The following is a 19,422-nucleotide window of genomic DNA, read 5'->3' on the forward strand; positions in this document are numbered from 1 at the left end:
TGTGGGCTTTCTATTTTTTGCTAGATAAACTTTCACAAATATATGTTCTCGCCCAGTGAACTACAAGAAATTTATACTTGTCAACCACTAGCTTGTAAAGAAATTAATACAACATGCATATTAATAATACAAAGAAATGTGTTTGCGCTTTTTAAAACAATCCACATTATCTCAATCATTAATCATATATCAACAATACTTCATCATTTTCAATTAATCATTATTATTATAGTTCTCTTTTATAAAGGAGTGTTAGGAAATCAGCAATTTTTGAGATTTGTAGCCATCAAATAGCCATCAATGAAGATTTTAATGGTGTAAGATTAATGTGAGATTTCATCCAATGACTCACTTTTCTTTGCTGGTTACATGCTGGCCAAAATTTAAAAAAGTTGCTGGTCCCCTAAACTTTTCCCTCTTTCATATCATAACCAACACATTCACATTTTCTCAATTAGAACTCCATCCTCCATAACCCCATCCACTACCACTTAACGTCTCCTATAGGTTCACTCTTTTCTCGCGTACGCATGTCCCCTATTTTCATCAAAATGGCTAAGTTGCAGAAAAATTAAATCATATTTTTGTACCAAACTCCAAACGGGCATAACTTTTTTGTTTTAAATGATTTTCATCCGTTCTTCAAACAACATAAAATTTACGGACCCAATATTCGTTAGAAACAAATTTGACAAAATTTAAAGGTTCGAATGCCGAATTATGACTCATCGAAATTGGTTAAAAATCAAGTTTTTACCAAAAACACCACAATTTCTATGCTTTCCAAACTCTAAATCCTATAGTATAAGTTTATAACTAAAACAACCACGCAATCATAATTTATCTGTTTTCCAACTATTTCTCATCATCCATACCTATAATCTCATCAATATACAATACAATTTTCAATCCAAATTACAAACATTATTCATCAATTTCATCATCATAAGTTACTATCATTATTAACCACCACCATCATCAACAATTCTCATCAATATCAATACTCAACACACCTTTATCACAAATTCAATAATTCACACAAAATTTACTAAACCTTAGCAATTCCATTTATTAGTTCAACTTAATTTATAGTCAACTAGCCTAAGTTTTCACGCAACATTATATATTACTTACAAGAAACCAAAACCATACCTTCGCCTATTCCTCCCTAATGCTCAGACACCACAATTTCACCGTTCCTCAAACTCCAACGCTTCAACTCCTCACCAAACACGAACTCCCAACCACCACATTCAAACTCAAGTTTTTCAACACCACCAATTTAATCCAAAGACTCACAATTTAATATCTAATACCAACAATATTACTCAAAATCAACTTAGGATTTATAGTTATTAATAATTCACAAGAGTTAGAGGTTTCTCACCTTACTAATGAAAATTTGGGACAAGACCCAGCAAGTCTACAAAACTAGTTTGATCCTAAACACTAAAATTCAACAAAATCTCAACACATTTGCTTAAGATTTTCGAAAATGAGGGAATGAGCAGCTGGGTAAAAAATTGAGATTTACCTACCAAATTGTTCGGTGAATTTTGTAGAGCTCGACACGGTGATAGCGTGACTACAAGCGATGTCTCGATCGAAACTTCGAATGAAAGTTATGGCGAATTGAAATTTGACAAGAGTTTGAGTTAGGTTTTTCCTCTGAAACTCTCATCCTCAACGTGTTTCACTTAGTATTTGGGAAAAAAGATGAAAATCTTAGTTTTTATTAAGGTTTTGAAAATCGGACCGGACCGGTCGGTTCGACCGGTTTAACCGCGAACCGGCGACGCAAACGGTCTGGTCCTCCTGTAGAAACCGTCCTGGGAAGAACTGCCAAAGAATCGGCGAACCGGTGACCGGCCGGTTCTACATAAACGACGTTGTTTTATTATTTTTTTTTTAAAAAAAAACCCTAAACCCGACCCGACCAGTGGAGCACCCTGCACCCCACCCCCCTTTCTTCCCCCGAACCCATTCACTCATGATTCAGCTGATTCTGAATCATATTCATCTCACAGTGAGAGAACAGAGAAGAGTGAACCCTAGCCGCCCAAATCCTAACCTGCCACCGCGCCCTCCTTCGTCGCCGCGGTAACCGGTCATCAGCGCGACTGCCGTCGCCTGGTTGTCAGCCCAAGTAACCCAATTTGAACTTAAAAAATATATTTGAAAAAAATGTTCGTAAAAACATTAACCAAATTTGCCCGATGTAGAGGCAATCAAGAACGCTGCATAAGTAAATATATAACCTACAGAAAAGTGGGCTAATGCGTCCATAATGACTAGGATGGATATCTCGTATCCGAAAACTAGCAGTTCGCCCCGTCACCCCTCCGGGGCCCAAATAATTAGCTAAACATTTTATCCGAACAAATATAAATCCGGAATGGATGGTTTTATGTCTCTTACCAGTTCTTCCCCCCGAATTTGGAATAGAGAAATGTATATTAAATGCACCTATAATGGTGTTCAATTATCCGAAACAGAATTTCCAAAAAAGTGGCTACATTCTCATTATGAGAAAGGGGTCATTCGAGCGTATCTAAATAGATACTATGTTTACATATAATAGATCCCTGGATGTAGATGATGATATCTATACAGATGGATCTTATATATATCAAAGTAAAGAAATGGTTAATATATTCAAGATAATTATGTATTTATAAAATACTGTCTCAATTCATCCTATTTCATCAGATCCGGGATGGGATTTATTTCACTCAGGATTGGGTTTCTCTACCAGGTGTTCTTCCCGTTGCTTCAGGGGGTATTCACGTTTGGCAACCCTCTTTCTTCGCCTGGTTCCCTGCCCAGTAGCCCTCCATCTGCGTCGTCTTCATCTTCTCAACACCAGCAGGCAGTAGCCCGTCTCATCGTCGCGCGGTCCTCAACAGTCAACACCAGTAGCCCTCCGTCGACCCCAGGTGAGTGACTCGTCCTCTGCTCATCTTCTTTGTTCTTCGCCTCTGTGAACTTCCTCTGTGAAATTGATACTGTAACATCCCTTCCAGCAAAATACCTTGCTTAAGTCAGGGTATTTCCACTAGAAAGAACATTACGTAACCTTCTCTAGTATTAACTACTTAATTATCAAGCCTTTGTATCGAGTTCGCGTTTTAGTTTTTAGAAAATTCCAGAAAATTTTGTTTTTGTTCTTTAAAGACATATATCAAAGGTCTCCAACAAACAATAATCACATAAATATTATTGATAATAATTCTTGTACAAAAGAAACCAAATAAAACTCAAAAACAATATACCAAACCTACCCCTCTATATGAAATAAAATCTCAAGGGACAATCAGCGAGGGGACTCTACCAGACCAATTAAAACAATAAAGAAAACCTACTAATCGCTCGCAGCTTCAAATTGCGTCTTCAAACATGTGTCACTGAAAGGGTGGAAAATTTGGGGGTGAGAACCAAACCACATGTTCTCAGTAGAGGTCGAGAATGCCGTGAAAGTAAAGAATAAAACGCAAATAGTTAATTTCATTCAGAGACATCCAAAAGAAAATTAACCTTCTTTAAAAGTGTTAGTTAATTATTCAAAATGCCAGACCCATATTTTCTTTATAAAACTCTTAAAAGTTTCCTAGACTGTATGAATGATTAATTTGCTCCAAGCATAGGTTCATTAAGTCTATGCTGAACCAGCTTAATCTTTCATACTTTACTAAACTTCAAACACAAACCAATCACGGCCTCAGGCCTAAGCAATTCAATCAACATCCAATTCACCACAACCAGTCAATCAGTTACAACCACAAGTAATGAGGTTCAAACACAATCAAGAGCAATTACATCAAGTATAGCAATTAGCAGTTAAACAGAATTATTCACTTAGGCAAACCAATTACAATATACACACCCAAACAATGTCACATAGATGCATATGATGAATGTCTAGTCCTAGTGCAGGCCATGAGCTCATGTGTCGGTTAGCACCTGCATTTCCGACATTTATCCGGTCACGAGTTCACGATTTCCCGGATACGATTTTCCGTTCAAATAAATGCGCATATAATTATTAGCAGCTCTATTGAGACAGCTTCTACTTTCTACTCGCAGGAAATATACTCTTGGGAACGGAAAATTACTCTTGGGTTGCCTCAGGGCAACAATATCTCTTGGGTTGCATTAAGCAACAAATAAATAAATAATATCTCTTGGGTTGCATTGAGCAACAAATATATATATAATATCTCTTAGGTTGCATTAAGCAACAAATAAGCAAACAATATCTCTTGGGTTGCCTCAAGCAACAAACAGACATCTCTTGGGTTGCTTCAAGCAACAAACAAATAAATAAATATCTCTTGGGTTGCTTCAAGCAACAGATAATCATACAATAAGTACGTTACTCTTTCCTTTTTCTTTCATAATTGCAAATACGCAAGCGGGACAAGACCCACGCCCTTGCCAACAATCTCATATACCAAATAATCTTTTCTTAAAAGAATCATTGAAGTTATTATCATTAAATAAACCTTAAATATTGATTTTGATTAAGTCCTTATACTTTTATAAAAATTCGGACATAATCTCTTTTAAAAATAGGACTTAGCCACCCTTACGGGTCCCAACCAAACAATTTACCAAACTCTTTTCAACCCTTCCAATATTAATTCAATTCAGAAACAAGCAAATTCCGACATTGAATCAGCCATATAATGCTAAGGTTCATCTTTAATTTTATGAACTCATAACTCTCACTCAAGCATTCTCAACACCTTATCCTCTTTTCTGGTTTTAATATAGCAAACGAACTCGGAATTGCGCAAACTTTATGTCCAGGTGTTCGTCTTGAAATAAGCTTTCTAACAAACTAAAGATCATAATTTTCTGGTTTCTCTAGCCTTAGGAATAAAGGAAAAACCGAGACTGCTCTGCAGTGCGTAAAACCAGAAAAACAGCAGTAGCATGTGACATTCAAAATTCAATATAAAATCCAAGTTAAATCCAATGACTTTGAAAATTAACACAGTTCAACTACATCCATCCAAGTTTCTTTTCCAATTGGTTTCAGGTCAATATCATTTTTGATGAAGAAGTTATATAACCTAGAAGTTGACTAATTTTCTGCAGAATTCTGCTTTAAAAGTTAATGAAATTATCTTCTTCCAAGTCCCATAACTTATTCATTAAAACATGGATAGCCCTGAAATTTAAGTCACATATGCTAAACATACTTAATTTTCACCTCCAATTGGTTGCATCTCAATATCTATCCAGGATCAAAAGTTATAAATTCTCAAAGTTACTGATTTAAGAAAACAGAATCTGGTTTTTTCTGCATAATGCGTCATCTTTCAAAAATTCATATCTTTAAAACTACAAGTCCAATTGTTCTGAAATTTTACGGCATTAAAATAATAGGAATAAAGTTTTATTTAAAATTAGTTTCGCTTCAAAATTCAATTTAGAACATTCATAGCAGAGCTAACAAGTTACCACTGTTCCAAAAATTCTGCAGTAAAAATCAGATCCCACAACCATTATTCAAAAATTCACCATAAATCTTATATTTAATGAAAAGATCTCAAACTCTCCAATTCAGTCCCAGTTATTCCCAAGTTTAACCAGGACTTGGTTCAACGCAATTCCGATCATCACAGACTTAGTTACAGTCTTTCAAAGTTACTGTTTTCACTTAAAGGTAATGCAGAAATTCAGTTTTTAAGGCTTAACTTTGAAAAATCATAACTAAATCTTCAGTTAATACGAAACCTTCAAATTTAAATCCTAACAACTGCTCTTGTTAAAGTTTACTCAGATTTTAATCTCATACCATTTCGATCACTAGCAAATTACTAGGCCGTCATCAAAGTAACCATTCTATTTTGAAAACCAGTTTCTTAATAATAGTTCAGTCTTTTAGGCCCTAATTCTTCAAAAATTCTCAATCCAGTGTCAAATATATCGAATGACTATCTTAGTCTCAACCATTTATACATAATCAGTCAAAACCACAATCCCCTACTAATCTCAAGTCACTTTCACAGCCATAGCAATATACCAAACAACCATTTCAACAACCAACAATCAATAATTCAATCATCTATCACAGCACCAAGCACAATTGCAATCACAATCCAACATTCATATAATCAATTAATTACTCACAGCTATTAATACTATTTGCAGTTATTCAGTAAACCTTGTTGGCATTCCTAAATTAAAATCATTTTAAACCCCCTACCTCGATGTCGCGATTAAAAGAACCCGGAGGCTGGATTATAGCGAGGCAGCTGGCTGGACCAATACTAGCTATGCAACAGTCTCAATCAAGATAGCAGCGGCGTTAGCTCCCACAACAGTGATCATGGTTGCAACGAAGCGGAGATTTCAAATTCAATAGAATCGAAAACAGAAGCGGCTCTGGAAATTTAAAACAGAGCACAAGCCAAATTTGAATTAAAACAAGAACAAGCAGTTTAATAAGAAATCGGCAGAATAGAGCGTGCAATTGGAGCAGAAATAAGGGGAAAAGGCTAACCCAGGCCAATGGATGTTGAACCTAAGTATAGCGGAAGCAGGGCAGCAGCGATTCCTAGCAGCACCCCGCGGTGGTTCCAGCAGCAGCAACATCCCGCCAGTGGCTCCATGGAGACAAGCTCCAACAAACATAACATAGTCAAGAACATCAGAGGTAGATACTGGGTATTTACAGAGCAGTAAAGGTTCAGAGATGGTGGTTCTCATGGCTAGGGTTTAACTGACTCACCACTATTGATGGCGGCGACCAAAGATTCCGGCAGCGGCAGCGGCAGAGGAATGGTCCCTCCACGGTGCGTCACTCTCTCACACACGTCTCATCCTCTTCCTCTGTGACAGCATCAACGAAACCTCTTCTCCCATGTTCGTTTCCCCCGCTGCGGTGGTAGCGGCTTCCCCTAAAAGCAGCGCTGGCGATGGAACTTCCCTCCTTCACGCGGTGCTTCTCTACTTCGATCACCCTCTCCTCTATAACGGCTAGGGTTTGGTGGTGTGGCGGTCAGAAAGCGGCGACGGTGGCTGTGTTCATCACCGGCAACGCCTCTTCCTTCACTTCCCCTGTCCTCTCCTTCTCATCCTCTGGCTCCCTTTGGTTCGGACTCTCCCTCTCCGTCACTCCCACTCTAATTTTGGCTTCCCCTTTTATTTTGCTGTCAACGTATATATGATATACATTCTTTTGAAGATAAATGGTAAGAATGGGTAAACGTGGGGTTATAAGGAGGAGATGAGTATACCGGTGCGTGTGTGTGTTTAATTGGTTAGGGAGGACACGTATTAGATACTAACAGTACGTATAAAATAAGAAACATAAGACTAAGAAAAATATATACGAGTAATTTAATAATTTTACAAAACATTTATGAGAGGATAATAATTTAGAATTTAAATATAATGCTATAAAAATTACTTTCAAAGCGCATAAGATTTTATTTATCAATATATCAATGAGCTCAAACAATTATTTTTAATTTAAACTATAGAATAAACATACTAATTACATTTTATAAAATATAATTTAAACTCAGTACTAATTATTCAAATTAAATGATATAACCTTTTATATTTTTCTATCACAGAAACTTTAATTTCAATTTACAAAATATCTAATTATAATAAAATTACTTAAACTTTAAGTATTTATAAAAATCTATTTAATCATTCCTAATAAATAAATCTCCTAGAGCTCAAAGTAATAAAATAAACCATAATTTATTCATAATAGAAATTAGAAATTACTTAAATTAAATTATATAATACTTCCATCACTAAATTTTATTTCCAAAGCATATGAAATAACTAATTATAAAAATTACATAAGAATATTAATTAACATAAACTCCAAATATTAATAGAATAAATCGTAACTTTTTCAGGATAAAAGTTACTTAAATTAATTGTACAATTCTTTCTTATTTTTCAATTACTAAAATTATACAAAATATTTTATTATAATAAGATTACTTTAAAATATTAATTGATTCAAAATAAAACTATCTCCGAATCTATTTAATTAGTTCTAATAAAATAATTTCTAAAATTATAAAGTTTAAACTCAATAAGGTAAAATCACAATTTATTTATATTTAGATTTTTTCAAAAATGCGGGATGTTACAGATACTATGTGAACTTCAACTTCCTCTGTAAACTCAGATTTCAGTTTAATTGTGAACTTCCTCTGTTTGTTGGTTAGCATGACTATCAAAAAATCTGTTTGTTGGTTAGCATGAGAAATAAATAATCTGTTTATTGGTTAGCAGATTTCTGTTTGTTGGTTAGCATGAGAAATAAATAATCTGAAAATTAACTGGCTGGTTTGCAGATTTCTGTTTGTTGGTTTGCAGCTCAATTTCTGTTTGTTGCTCAATTTCTGTTTGTAGCTCAATTTCTGTTTGTTTGTAATTGATGGGTGAAAGTTTAGTGTTTTGTGATTATTGGTTAATCTTTTGGTTTGGTGTTCTCTCTTTTCCAGATTTTCCTCCTCTTGTATTTCTGCATGTTGCTGAATTGGTAATCAATAAATTTGCCTTTTTGCTATAAATCGGGACTTTACTAGGATTTGTTAAATTTGTTGCTTGTTGCTGAATTTGTTGCTTCCCAGTCACAGCATCAAAAGAGAAGCCGGTAAATAAGGTTTTAAACTGTGAAATCATGTGTTGTTGCTTGAATTTTAGGAGAAAGAGCAATGTAATGTATTCCTATTTATGATTCCATAAGACCAAGGTTAAATTAACAATTCAGGTGGAGTTGAGTTTTGTTTATGAGTAATTAAATGCACGAAACAAGAATAGGATTGCTAATTAAATTTGGAATTTCTGATTAGTGACTTTTTAAGGTGCTGTTGTTGTTATGCTGCTGTTTTGTTATGGCACTGTTGTTGTTATGCTGCTGTTTTGTAATGTTTGTTGCTGAATGCTACTCTGTTTTCATTGTGTTGTAATTGTTGGTTTTGCTTTGATTTGTAGTTGCTGGTTGTGTTGGTTTTGCTAGCTTTGTTTGTAATTGTTGGGTGAAGATTTAGTGTTTTGTAATTGCTGGCTTTGTTTTCTAATTGCTGGCTTTAGCGGAAGAAATTAGAGGGGCTGGATGAGAAGACATTGATGCCTCAGAAGACACCACCACCATCAACATATTAATAAGATTATATGAATTTGATCGATGACATTTAATGTAGTCTTTTAAATTTGAAAACTATTTTAATATTTATGTTATACTATAATTATATTTTAGCATGTTTATTTATAATTTATTTATTATTTTATTTTAAAATAGTTTTTCCGGTTGAATTACCGGTTAGACCGGTTGAACTAGTGAACCAGTAAACTAGTAGGTAGAACAGTTTGATGACCGGTCCGATTTTCCGAACCTTGATTTTTATATAATGGGCCGGTCCGATCTAATTTGTTCGGTCCAATGGTCTGATTTTAAATTAAATTCTTTAAAATTAATATTAAAATTTATAAAATTTAATTTTGTGAATTTTACACAAGTTACCTGTTTTTTGCGCTTTCATCATTTCTTTTTCTTCGTATCATATTACACAAAGAACATGGCAAGCATAGATAATATTACATCTCACATAAAAGCTTGGACCTACTCGAAATATGGCAATATTAGTTTGATCAAACTGTAGCAATACCGCAACTCAAATAAGACCAAGTGCTCATTAACCTTGTTGCCGCTGCCCTCGTCAAGATTGATGAAAATGAAAATATTAAAACCTTACTTGATCAAAATGGAAAAATTAAAGCTTGTTTATTTGTAAATTATTAGTGCATTTCTAAATAGTTCTATCAATTCAATTAGATCAATCGAAAATCGATCACTAAATCAATTCGATTTAAGTAAAAAATTAGTTGGTAATGAATTGATCAAAAGACTAAAAAAGAAAAGTCAAAGAACATAATAATTGGTTAAACCATTATAATTTTTGAATAATTAAATAATTTAAAATAATAAAATATATACAAAAATTATTTTTTTTAAAAAAAAATATTTTGCACATAAATATATTATTTTACTATATCTAATTTAACTTTAATTAAATTTTGATTGGACTTTCAAATTTTAAAATTTTTAATTCTACTAATTTAATGACCAATTAGGTTTTCAAAACCAACAACATATAAAATTAAAACAAACAAATATCATTGATTTCATTCCCACATTATCTTGAGAGTTCAGGAAACGAAAAAACCACCTCTTCAGAAACCAATCTAGCTAGCTTCTGAAAATCTAGGACAGGTGCTAATAATTTTATTATTAATCAACATGAAAACCATCAAACTTCATGTTCCTGAACAACTACACAGAGATATAGAGTTTGTGTAATAATTCCTCATATCCATACATTTTGTATTTGTGGAGCAATCTAATAATAAGTAGTAGTGTTGCATGAACTGAACTAGCTAGCAAGTTATTAGTAGTTGAACTTGCAAAGGATGTAACCAGAGAGAAGAGTGGCCATGGCAAATGACTTAAAAGCAAGGAAGGACAAAACCACAGATGCAGTAGCCATGTCAACGAATTCAGATGGAATTACTACAGAAAACAGATATTGCAGCTCTCGAGATGTATTGATTGCTGAGATTACACCGGCAGCTGAGGTTGCTGCTGCCAGTAACAAATATGTCAAGACCTGCAACAACCAACCAATACTTCATCATTTACTTGATCATGCATGTATTCATACTTACATCAATCTCGCTACGTAACTAATTCTACCAACTCCCACTACTTACATTGAATACACCGCATAATTCGGTTTCCTCGTTAGACAGATCAGCCATTATATAATTTAAAAATATTTGATAATAAAAATCAACTAAAATTTATTTTATTTAATATTCATTAATTATTATAATAATTAATAAAGATTAAATAAAATAAACCATTTTTGTTTTGTCCCTTATATAATTTTACTCAGCCAGCATCTAATAATGATATTTTAAAATAGGGTGAGCACCTATTCATATAATAAAAATATTTTTACTTAAAGATAACAGTTAAAACATAGACACGTTATTTAAGTAAAAATATAAATTATTTAATGATTTTATTTTAATTAATATTTTTATATTAAAATATTTATATATGAATAATTATTTAAAAAATTTAATTCATTAAAAAAATAATAATATTACTCTACACATTTTTTTTAATATTATACACATAAATTTCTAAAAAAAATAATATTATTAAAAATAAGAATTATAATATTTATTTATTCTCTATTTGAGAAGTCTAATGCGCGTCATATTACGTCCATGATAATAATTAGGGATATGAAAAATGTCATATGACATGTCATTTGTTGTATTATTGTGTTAAGACAAAAAATGCTATTTATCATGGCATGCATGTTATCATAATTAAGATTGGAAGTGAACACTCAATCGAGCAAAGTCAAATTTAAATTTGGTTTCCGACGATTCCATCTATTAATAATCGAGCTAATTTATAAAATTTTAACTCGATTTATCTAGTCATAAGCTAGCTCGAACACATGATGAGCTAACTCAAATAACATAAACATAATATATAATCTTATACAAATAAAAATTTATGTCTCTATTAATTATAATTATAATGTATATCATCTATTATATATAATTGAGCTAATTTACGAATAACGAATTAAGTCTATTTAAGTTTAAATTCGACTCATTTAATAAATGAGTTCAAATTCAGATTAAAGTTTAATTCACAAACTCATAAACTCAATTTATCGAACTATTAAGGAGTTAAACTTAAACGAACTTATGAATTTGTTTAACTCACTTTCAACCTTAACGATAATTAATTTATGTAACCTATTGTTCTTAATAAATAAAAAATATAATTTAACTATATGTTGATCGTGTTTTTTTTCTCTTTAGTTAACAATAATTAAAGAATCTAATAAGAGTATTAGGGAATAGTGTGCATTAGACTTATTTGAATGCACTATTACGATCAGATTTTTTTCAAGTAATATTTTTTTATAAAATTTAAAAAAATAAAAATAATTTTATATTTAAATATTTTTTATATAAAAATATTTTTTTATAATTATATATAAATATAATAATATAAAAATATTTTTTTGTTTATTTATTATATTAAAAATATTTTTTAAATAAAAAATCTTTTAAAAAATATATAAATTATAGTTTTTAAAAAATATATATTTTTTTAATATTTTAATTTTGTTTTAAAATTTTACTAAATAAAATAAAAATAAAAATAAAATTATTAAAAAAAATTAACTACTTAATAACACCCAAATAAATACACTACCTTACCTGATCAATAGCAAAAGTGATGCTACGAATCAGTTTGGTGTTTCCAGTGTGTTTTTTAGTGATCAAATACTTCACGAGTTCACATATTTGCACCAGAGTATACGCACACCCTATCACATTTGCTGCCAGGCAACAGCTGCATAATAATCACACTAGAACCAAATTTTACCACATAATACAACAATTAGCTATTATATGTATAAATAGTTTTTATATATGAAAAAATTTAACTTTTAATTCTAAATTTTATATATAATTCAAAAATTAGGAGTGACAATAGACAATATTTGCTAACTGAAGGATAAAATTGAAGTTTTCATAATAGAGTTAACAAAAAACTATTTATAAATATAAAAAATTAATTATTAAATTAATCACGGTACATTTGTATATATTTACATATTAAAATAATCAAAATTCATAAAAAATTATTCCTCAAAATTTCAATGGTAAAATAATTAAATTTTTATAACCATATAATTAAATTAAAATGTTTATAAACACAAAATAAATTACTATTTTTACATTCTTATTTTTATTTTAATTATATTATTTATAAAATTTAGTTTTAAGTATATATTTAAAATTTGATTATCATATTTAAAAGTTAATTATAAATATAAATACGTGGTCATTTAGAAAAATATATTGAGAAGAATAAAAAGGAGGAGAGAGACGGCCTTGTCCCAAAATTTTTGCAAACAAATATGTATGTAATTATTAAAGATAAGAATAATGTAACGATTTCCGCTACGTTACTAACAGCATTTCTGCCAACTTCTGCCAATTCTTATTTATAACTGTGTTTAATGGAAGTGTCTTCCTAGATGTGTCTAATAAAAATATCTTTTTGTGGTTGTGTTTAATAGAAATATCTTTATAGATATATTTTTAGGATGTGTCTCTTTATATATGTGTTTAAAATATAATAATTAATTATTGTTGGCAATAAATTAACAGATAATATGTTGGTATCCTATACTTTTCCATAATGTAATGTTATATCCAAGTCTTTTTGTATAAATTTATTTATTTTATTTTTTTAATATTTTTTATCATAATTATTGAAATGATGATAATTTTTTTTTTGTATTCATACAACTTATGTTCAATATTTTGTTAATTATCTCTCTACCTTCCATAAATTTTATATTTTTAATAAATATATATTTTTCCTCTCCCATTATTTTCTCAATAAATATCTCTTTTTTCATATCTTTCTATCACAAAAACTAACATGCATGTTTATATTTTTTTATTAAATACCTCTTTTTAATTTAAACTAAAGTGGTATATGTGTTTATTTAGTTTTTAATAATAATAATAATAATAATAATAATTAATTGCTCATATGAGTTTAGCTAAATAAAAAAGTATATGTTACAAGAATTAAGAAAAAATAAAAACAAAATTAAATTCAAGTCAAAATTCATATGATCACATTATTTAAGTTAGATATAAACAAAAATTATCGAATACAAATGACTAAATTGTTCAATTAAAATAATTGGTATACCAATAACTCATGAAGTTTAGGACTAAATTTTTTTGAAAGAGCTGGGAAGTAATATTTAAAAAAAAAAAAGTTTGGGAGTTCGTCAATTTTTTTAACCACGAATTTGACTAAAATTATTGACGGCCCCGCCCCTCTCCTTATAGTATTTCTATAAGAGTGACTAAATTTTTGTGTTCATTTAGCATAATAATTAAAAAGTAATTAAACAATGCACGCATAATAGTAACAAAAGAATGTAACAACATCTCCGTACAAAATTTTAGATCAAATTGAGTAAAATAAAATTAAAAAAATAGAATGTTGAAACTTGTTCATGACACAATAGGAAGGAAGAAGGAGGGAAGAGCAACATACTTGAGTTCCTTATATGTGTAGAATGAGTAAGAAAATGGCCCTTTATTGGTATCAGTAGCTAACACTGAAAATGAAACCAAACAGAACACAAATGTAGCAATTCTGAGCCCTAGCAATACCATGCTCAACTTGGCCTCTTTCTTGGACATCAAGTAACCACTATTTCGTCCCCCATCCACTATGCCTTCTTCAACCTTATCCGGCTCGTCCAGCGCCATTTTGACCGCCGTTGCGCCTACTGGAGGGGCCTCACTGCTGGAGAATGAGCCGCCGGAAGAATGGTATGTGATGGACCGTGGCGACTCAGAAACCGGTAGTTGCGGTTCTTCCTTCCTCTTGTTCTTGATCTTCTTCTCTTTTGAAGTTTCTATTTTGTCTTGTGTATCCTTTTTCACTTGTTGAGGCTTTGCTTTCTCTTCTTGTAGTTTTGATACATCTTTCATTTCTTTTGTTGAGGTTTCCTTGCTCATTATGATACTTGTGCAAAATTGAACACTTCTAAATTTTCTCTTCCACTTATAAATATTGATAAGTATATAGCTACTTATATATTCTCAAAGAAGCCAAAATGTTATTAATATAAAAATAAAATTGATTAAAAAAAAAAAGCAATGCGCTTGGCTTGATATGTTGCTTAATGTAATGATCATTTCCTATTATATTTAGAATAAAAGAATAGTATTTAACTAAACTTATATCTACCTCTCGACTTTTGGTGTGTAAACCACTATTAGGTGGTGTGAAAAAATATTATTTTTTTTCTAGCTAAAGCAACAATCACCACTTGGCCATCTTGAGGCGTAGCATGACCCCAACTCATGTACAAAAGAAGTGTTCAATTATATTTTATTCATTATTTTATAATTTTTAATATAATAATATAATGTGATTATGAAATAATATATATATATATATATATATATATATATAATTTGATTACTTTTCCGTTTCGGTCCTATAGAATATGAAAAAGCAAGTGTCCTATAAAGTATGCATAATGGCTCTTCTGCTTCATTTTTTTGGTAATAACAATAAGGAGAATTCTACGGTGCTTATAGTAAAAATAAGCATGATATACTGACGTTACGTGTCAATCACTGAAAATTGAAGGTAATTTTGTTTTTAAAATGAAAAAAATTAAATTAAAAGAAAACGTTCTAATATAAGTACGTTAATGAGATATACAATCATACATCACGTCAATTTGTAACATTTTCAATCTCATTGGAATTGATGCATTTATGGTCCCATTATTAAATAAAAAATGGGATAAATTATTAGTTATATTTGAGTAAAAGCTGAAACTGAAATTAAAATAAGAGGAGTATTAGAGAGTGGATAATTTTTGTAATTTGTAGTTATCAAATAATTATTAATGATGTTTTTAATATTTTGAGATTTTATCTAATAGTGTGAAATTATTTACTTTTTTTTGTTAGTTACATGCTGGCGAAAATTTAATAAAATTGCTGAATTCTAAACTTTTCTTTTAAAATAATTTTACTTATAAAAATATACATTAATTTAATATTTATAAAAATATTTAATTATTTTTTTAATTTTTATAATTTTTTTAAATTTATAATTAAATTATTATAATTTTTTTAAATTTATAATTAAATTATTATAATTTTTTTAATTAAATTTTTGTATTATTTTTAATTTATAATTAAGTTTTTGCTAATTTAAAAATATTAAAATTAACAGAATAACTTTTTACAATACTAAATTAAAAATACTGACAATTAAAAATCTATTAAGTCTTTAAACTCATATTTTAAAAAAAATATTCTATTAATTTTTATATTTTTGACACGAAAAAAAAAACTTAAAGGAAATAACTAATATTACATAAATTAATAAATTTCTTTTAAATAATATATTTTAATAAATAAAATATTTAATTTATTTATTTAAAAAAATATTCCCAGAATTTGTATTATTATGATACATTATTATTTTAATTAAAATAAAATAAAATTTATTAAAAGTTATATTAATATGATAAAATAATTAAAATAATGTAATAAACTATTTTTTTACTGAAAAAATTCTGCATATGGACGTAATAGTTAATTTCTTATCGAGATATATTTTAGAATTTGAGATTTTTTTTGTTATAATTTAATATTTTTTCTTTTTCGTTTAAAAAAATTAGTCTCAGATTATAAATTTTACAGATTGACGTGATGTATGTGTGACTGACTTTCTTAAAATATTTTTCTTTAATTTAATTTTTTTTATTTTTATTTAAAAAAAAATTAGCTTCAATCTCCAGTGACTTGACACCTAAGATTAGTATAGTATGCTTATTTGTGTGATAAGCACCGTAAAACTTCCCAATTTAGAAAGGATAATGAATGCATAACTTTTCTTGTCTGCTGAAAACAGTGACGATTCCAAACAACAGTTGTAATGCACAACTGAAAGATTATCGTATCTTCATAATATGCAATAAAAAAATAATTTTAAAAATTTATTTTGTACTTAAATTTATTTTAAAAATAATATATAGATCAAATTTAAATATTTAAATATATTAATAAAAATCACATTTTTTTTATAGTATAAAGATGTTATGAGTATTTATTTGCGCCGTTTAGGTTTTTTCATGTGAGGAGAACATACTCCTTTAATTTATTCTGTTAGAATTTTTTTTTAAAACAAAATTTTTGTGCCGTTTAAGTCAATATTTAATTTGTCAATTTCTTTCTTTAATCCTTTCTTTATTCCCTTCTTTATTCCTTCCCTTTAATTCGTCATGAGAGTTCTTTTATGAAAATTAGCGATTTGGGAAGATTTTTAACAATTCATAACCTTAAAGGGATGTGTAATTTCACTCCCCCGAAATTGTGTTTCTATGTGAAACAAAAAATCAATCTCGTCTGGTAGAAAATAAGTTGAGATCTTATCATTTTACGTATTGGAGGATTGTTAGTCCAACGGATACAGCTGGTGAATTGGCTTTAGCATGGAAGGAGGGCACAACGGTTGAGATTCTTACTGAAAAAGAGTTTTTCATAGCTGCCAAGGTAACTGATCATGTTTTGAATTGTTCTTGGGGGCTGATTGGGGTACATTTAAATAGCTTGGATGGGATTTGGTCTACCCAATACACAGAACTTTCATCTTTTGTACAAGGTTTCTTTGGAAAAATTATAATTATGGGTGATTTTAATGCTATAGTGAGCCTCGAGGAGAAGTAAGTAGGGGGATTAAAATCAGCTTCATCTATTTCTGAATTTGTGAATTTTATTGATGGTGGTGGGCTGAAGGACTTGGGTATGATTGGGAGAATGTTCACCTGAACTAATAGGCGATGAAGGCAGTGTAAGTCCCAGAATTTTTGAAAATTTTATTATAAATTAATTTCAAGTTTAATTATTTATTTATAGCTTTAATTTTAGAAATCTCTTTATTAAAGATAACTAAAGTTTTGATTAATTGAGTTTGAAATAAATTAAGATTTTTATTCAATTTTATAATTATTGAAGTATTTTCTATATTTAAATTATAAAGTTTAGTAATTGTAAAATAATAAGAATTTTATTTGATTTGGTTTAAATAATGAAAATTTCGGAATTTAATACTTTCAATTTTTACAAACAAAGAAAATTAATTATATTATCTCTAATTTTAAATTAAAATATTTGATTAGAAGTAAACTGTTAATTGATAATTAAATAATATTTTAAAAATAAATTTAAATGATTAAATTAGATTTTTAATTAATACTCTATACCCCTAATTTTATTAAAATTACCTAAATTATCCTAATTCTAAACCTTCATATCTCTTAGCTATATAGACATTAAGCATAGCTTTTGAAACAGGCTTCATTAATAGCCTTTTTGCATCGTTAACTTAATTATTATTATTATTATTATTATTATTATTATTATTATTATTAGTAGTAGTAGTAGTAGTAGTAGCAGGAGTACTCCATCACACGCACTAAATTGGGGGTCGCACTAAATTGGGGATTGCTGTTGGTGCTTGCGATGACGACGATGAAAGCTTCTATTGTGGAAGGGTTGTGATGAATTTTACAAGGCTTAGTAGTTGTCTTTGATTATTTATATATATTATAAGATCTGTGGGAGAGAGAGAGAGCGGAAGAGGGAAGAGAGGGCTTGAGGAAGAGAAAGGGAGAAGAGGAAGGAACAGTAGCGCCGGAGGAAAGGGAGACCGCCGCTACAGCTGCGCCACCGCCATCGCGTCCTGCTGCCTGCGCCGCCACCGTCTAGCTCGAGCCACCACCGCGTCATACGTCACCATCGCGAGGAAACTCAGAACCGGGGGAGAGAGCCGTCGCCGTCGCCGTTCGTGCTCCGTCGCCGCTGCCGTTCGTGAACCAGACACCATCGCCATCAGAAGCTCTTGTCGCCGCCGAGAACCCCATCACCGCCAGGTCCGCCGCTGCCGAAGCCCCACGCCGCCTTTGTTTCTGGAAACCCTACTGCCAACGCTGATCTACGGGCGCCGTCGCCGTTGAGATCCTCCACCACCGTTCGGGTAACTGGGAACGTGGCGGTGGTCACCGGAACCACCATCGGAGTTATCGTTATTTCAGTTCAGCCGTTCATACTTGTTTGGGTAAGCGATGCGTTCCAAAACCTTTAAATTAGTATTCCTGTTTTAAGTTATCTGAGAATCTGAGGTCTTGGTGTCATAGGATTGAGTTACGGGCCTTGATTGCTGAGTTCTATGGATGTTGTATATGGCATCAAGGTGCTGCGTTGTCACCGGAGCTGCTGTTGCTCCGTTTGCTCGATTATTCGTAAGCCCAGTAAATTGTTCTCTTTTAGTTACTGTTCTGTTATAGATTATTGAGTTTACGCGACATTAATGTTTTAGGATTGAGTTAAGGCTGTGTTTAGAGGCTGTGGCTGCTGCGGGGACGGTCGATATTGATGCTGTTGCTGTGGAATAAGAATAGAAATGCAGTTTTTCGCGTAGTTGAATCACGAACGAGGTAGGGGTTTTCCTTAAAATATATTTTACATTACAGAGTTGTGATAAATAGATATTGATGCAAAAAATATACTTCTGTGATTATATTTGTCTTGCGGATATGATGGTTTGTTGGATTGGATTATTGGGTGTTTGATTGCTTGAGTAATGTACGGTTGTTGATAAGAAAATGGGTTTGAAAAGTTAATTACTTGATTATTATGAGAAGTGGTTTTCCTTGGTTTGGAGTTAAAGCGGTTTGATTTTGAGTCGGTCTGATTTTATAAATGATTTAATACTTGAGC

General features: G+C 30.7%; 1 protein-coding gene and 1 long non-coding RNA gene across 5 annotated transcripts; both read right to left on the reverse strand.

The window, feature by feature from the left end:
• Nucleotides 1–67: 67 nt before the first annotated feature.
• On the reverse strand, nucleotides 68–7,182 carry LOC130944653 (uncharacterized). 4 transcript variants are annotated; one of them, XR_009072105.1, is made up of 3 exons: nucleotides 6,512–7,182; nucleotides 6,215–6,393; nucleotides 68–3,005 (listed from the first exon to the last, which is right to left on the reverse strand). It is a non-coding gene; the product is annotated as an uncharacterized LOC130944653 (long non-coding RNA). The 4 variants fall into 4 exon arrangements; XR_009072106.1 differs by having other exon boundaries at nucleotides 68–3,016; XR_009072104.1 differs by having other exon boundaries at nucleotides 68–3,055.
• Nucleotides 7,183–10,179: 2,997 nt separating this feature from the next.
• On the reverse strand, nucleotides 10,180–14,664 carry LOC130946936 (CASP-like protein N24). The gene is made up of 3 exons (XM_057875840.1): nucleotides 14,165–14,664; nucleotides 12,295–12,430; nucleotides 10,180–10,649 (listed from the first exon to the last, which is right to left on the reverse strand). The coding sequence occupies exons 1-3, from the start codon at nucleotides 14,632–14,634 to the stop codon at nucleotides 10,431–10,433; spliced, it is 825 nt and encodes a 274-aa protein (XP_057731823.1). The 5' UTR covers nucleotides 14,635–14,664; the 3' UTR covers nucleotides 10,180–10,430.
• Between the last annotated feature and the right edge of the window lie 4,758 nt (nucleotides 14,665–19,422).

Source organism: Arachis stenosperma, chromosome 8, assembly GCF_014773155.1.
Source record: "Arachis stenosperma cultivar V10309 chromosome 8, arast.V10309.gnm1.PFL2, whole genome shotgun sequence".
Classification (NCBI taxonomy): Eukaryota; Viridiplantae; Streptophyta; class Magnoliopsida; order Fabales; family Fabaceae; genus Arachis; species Arachis stenosperma.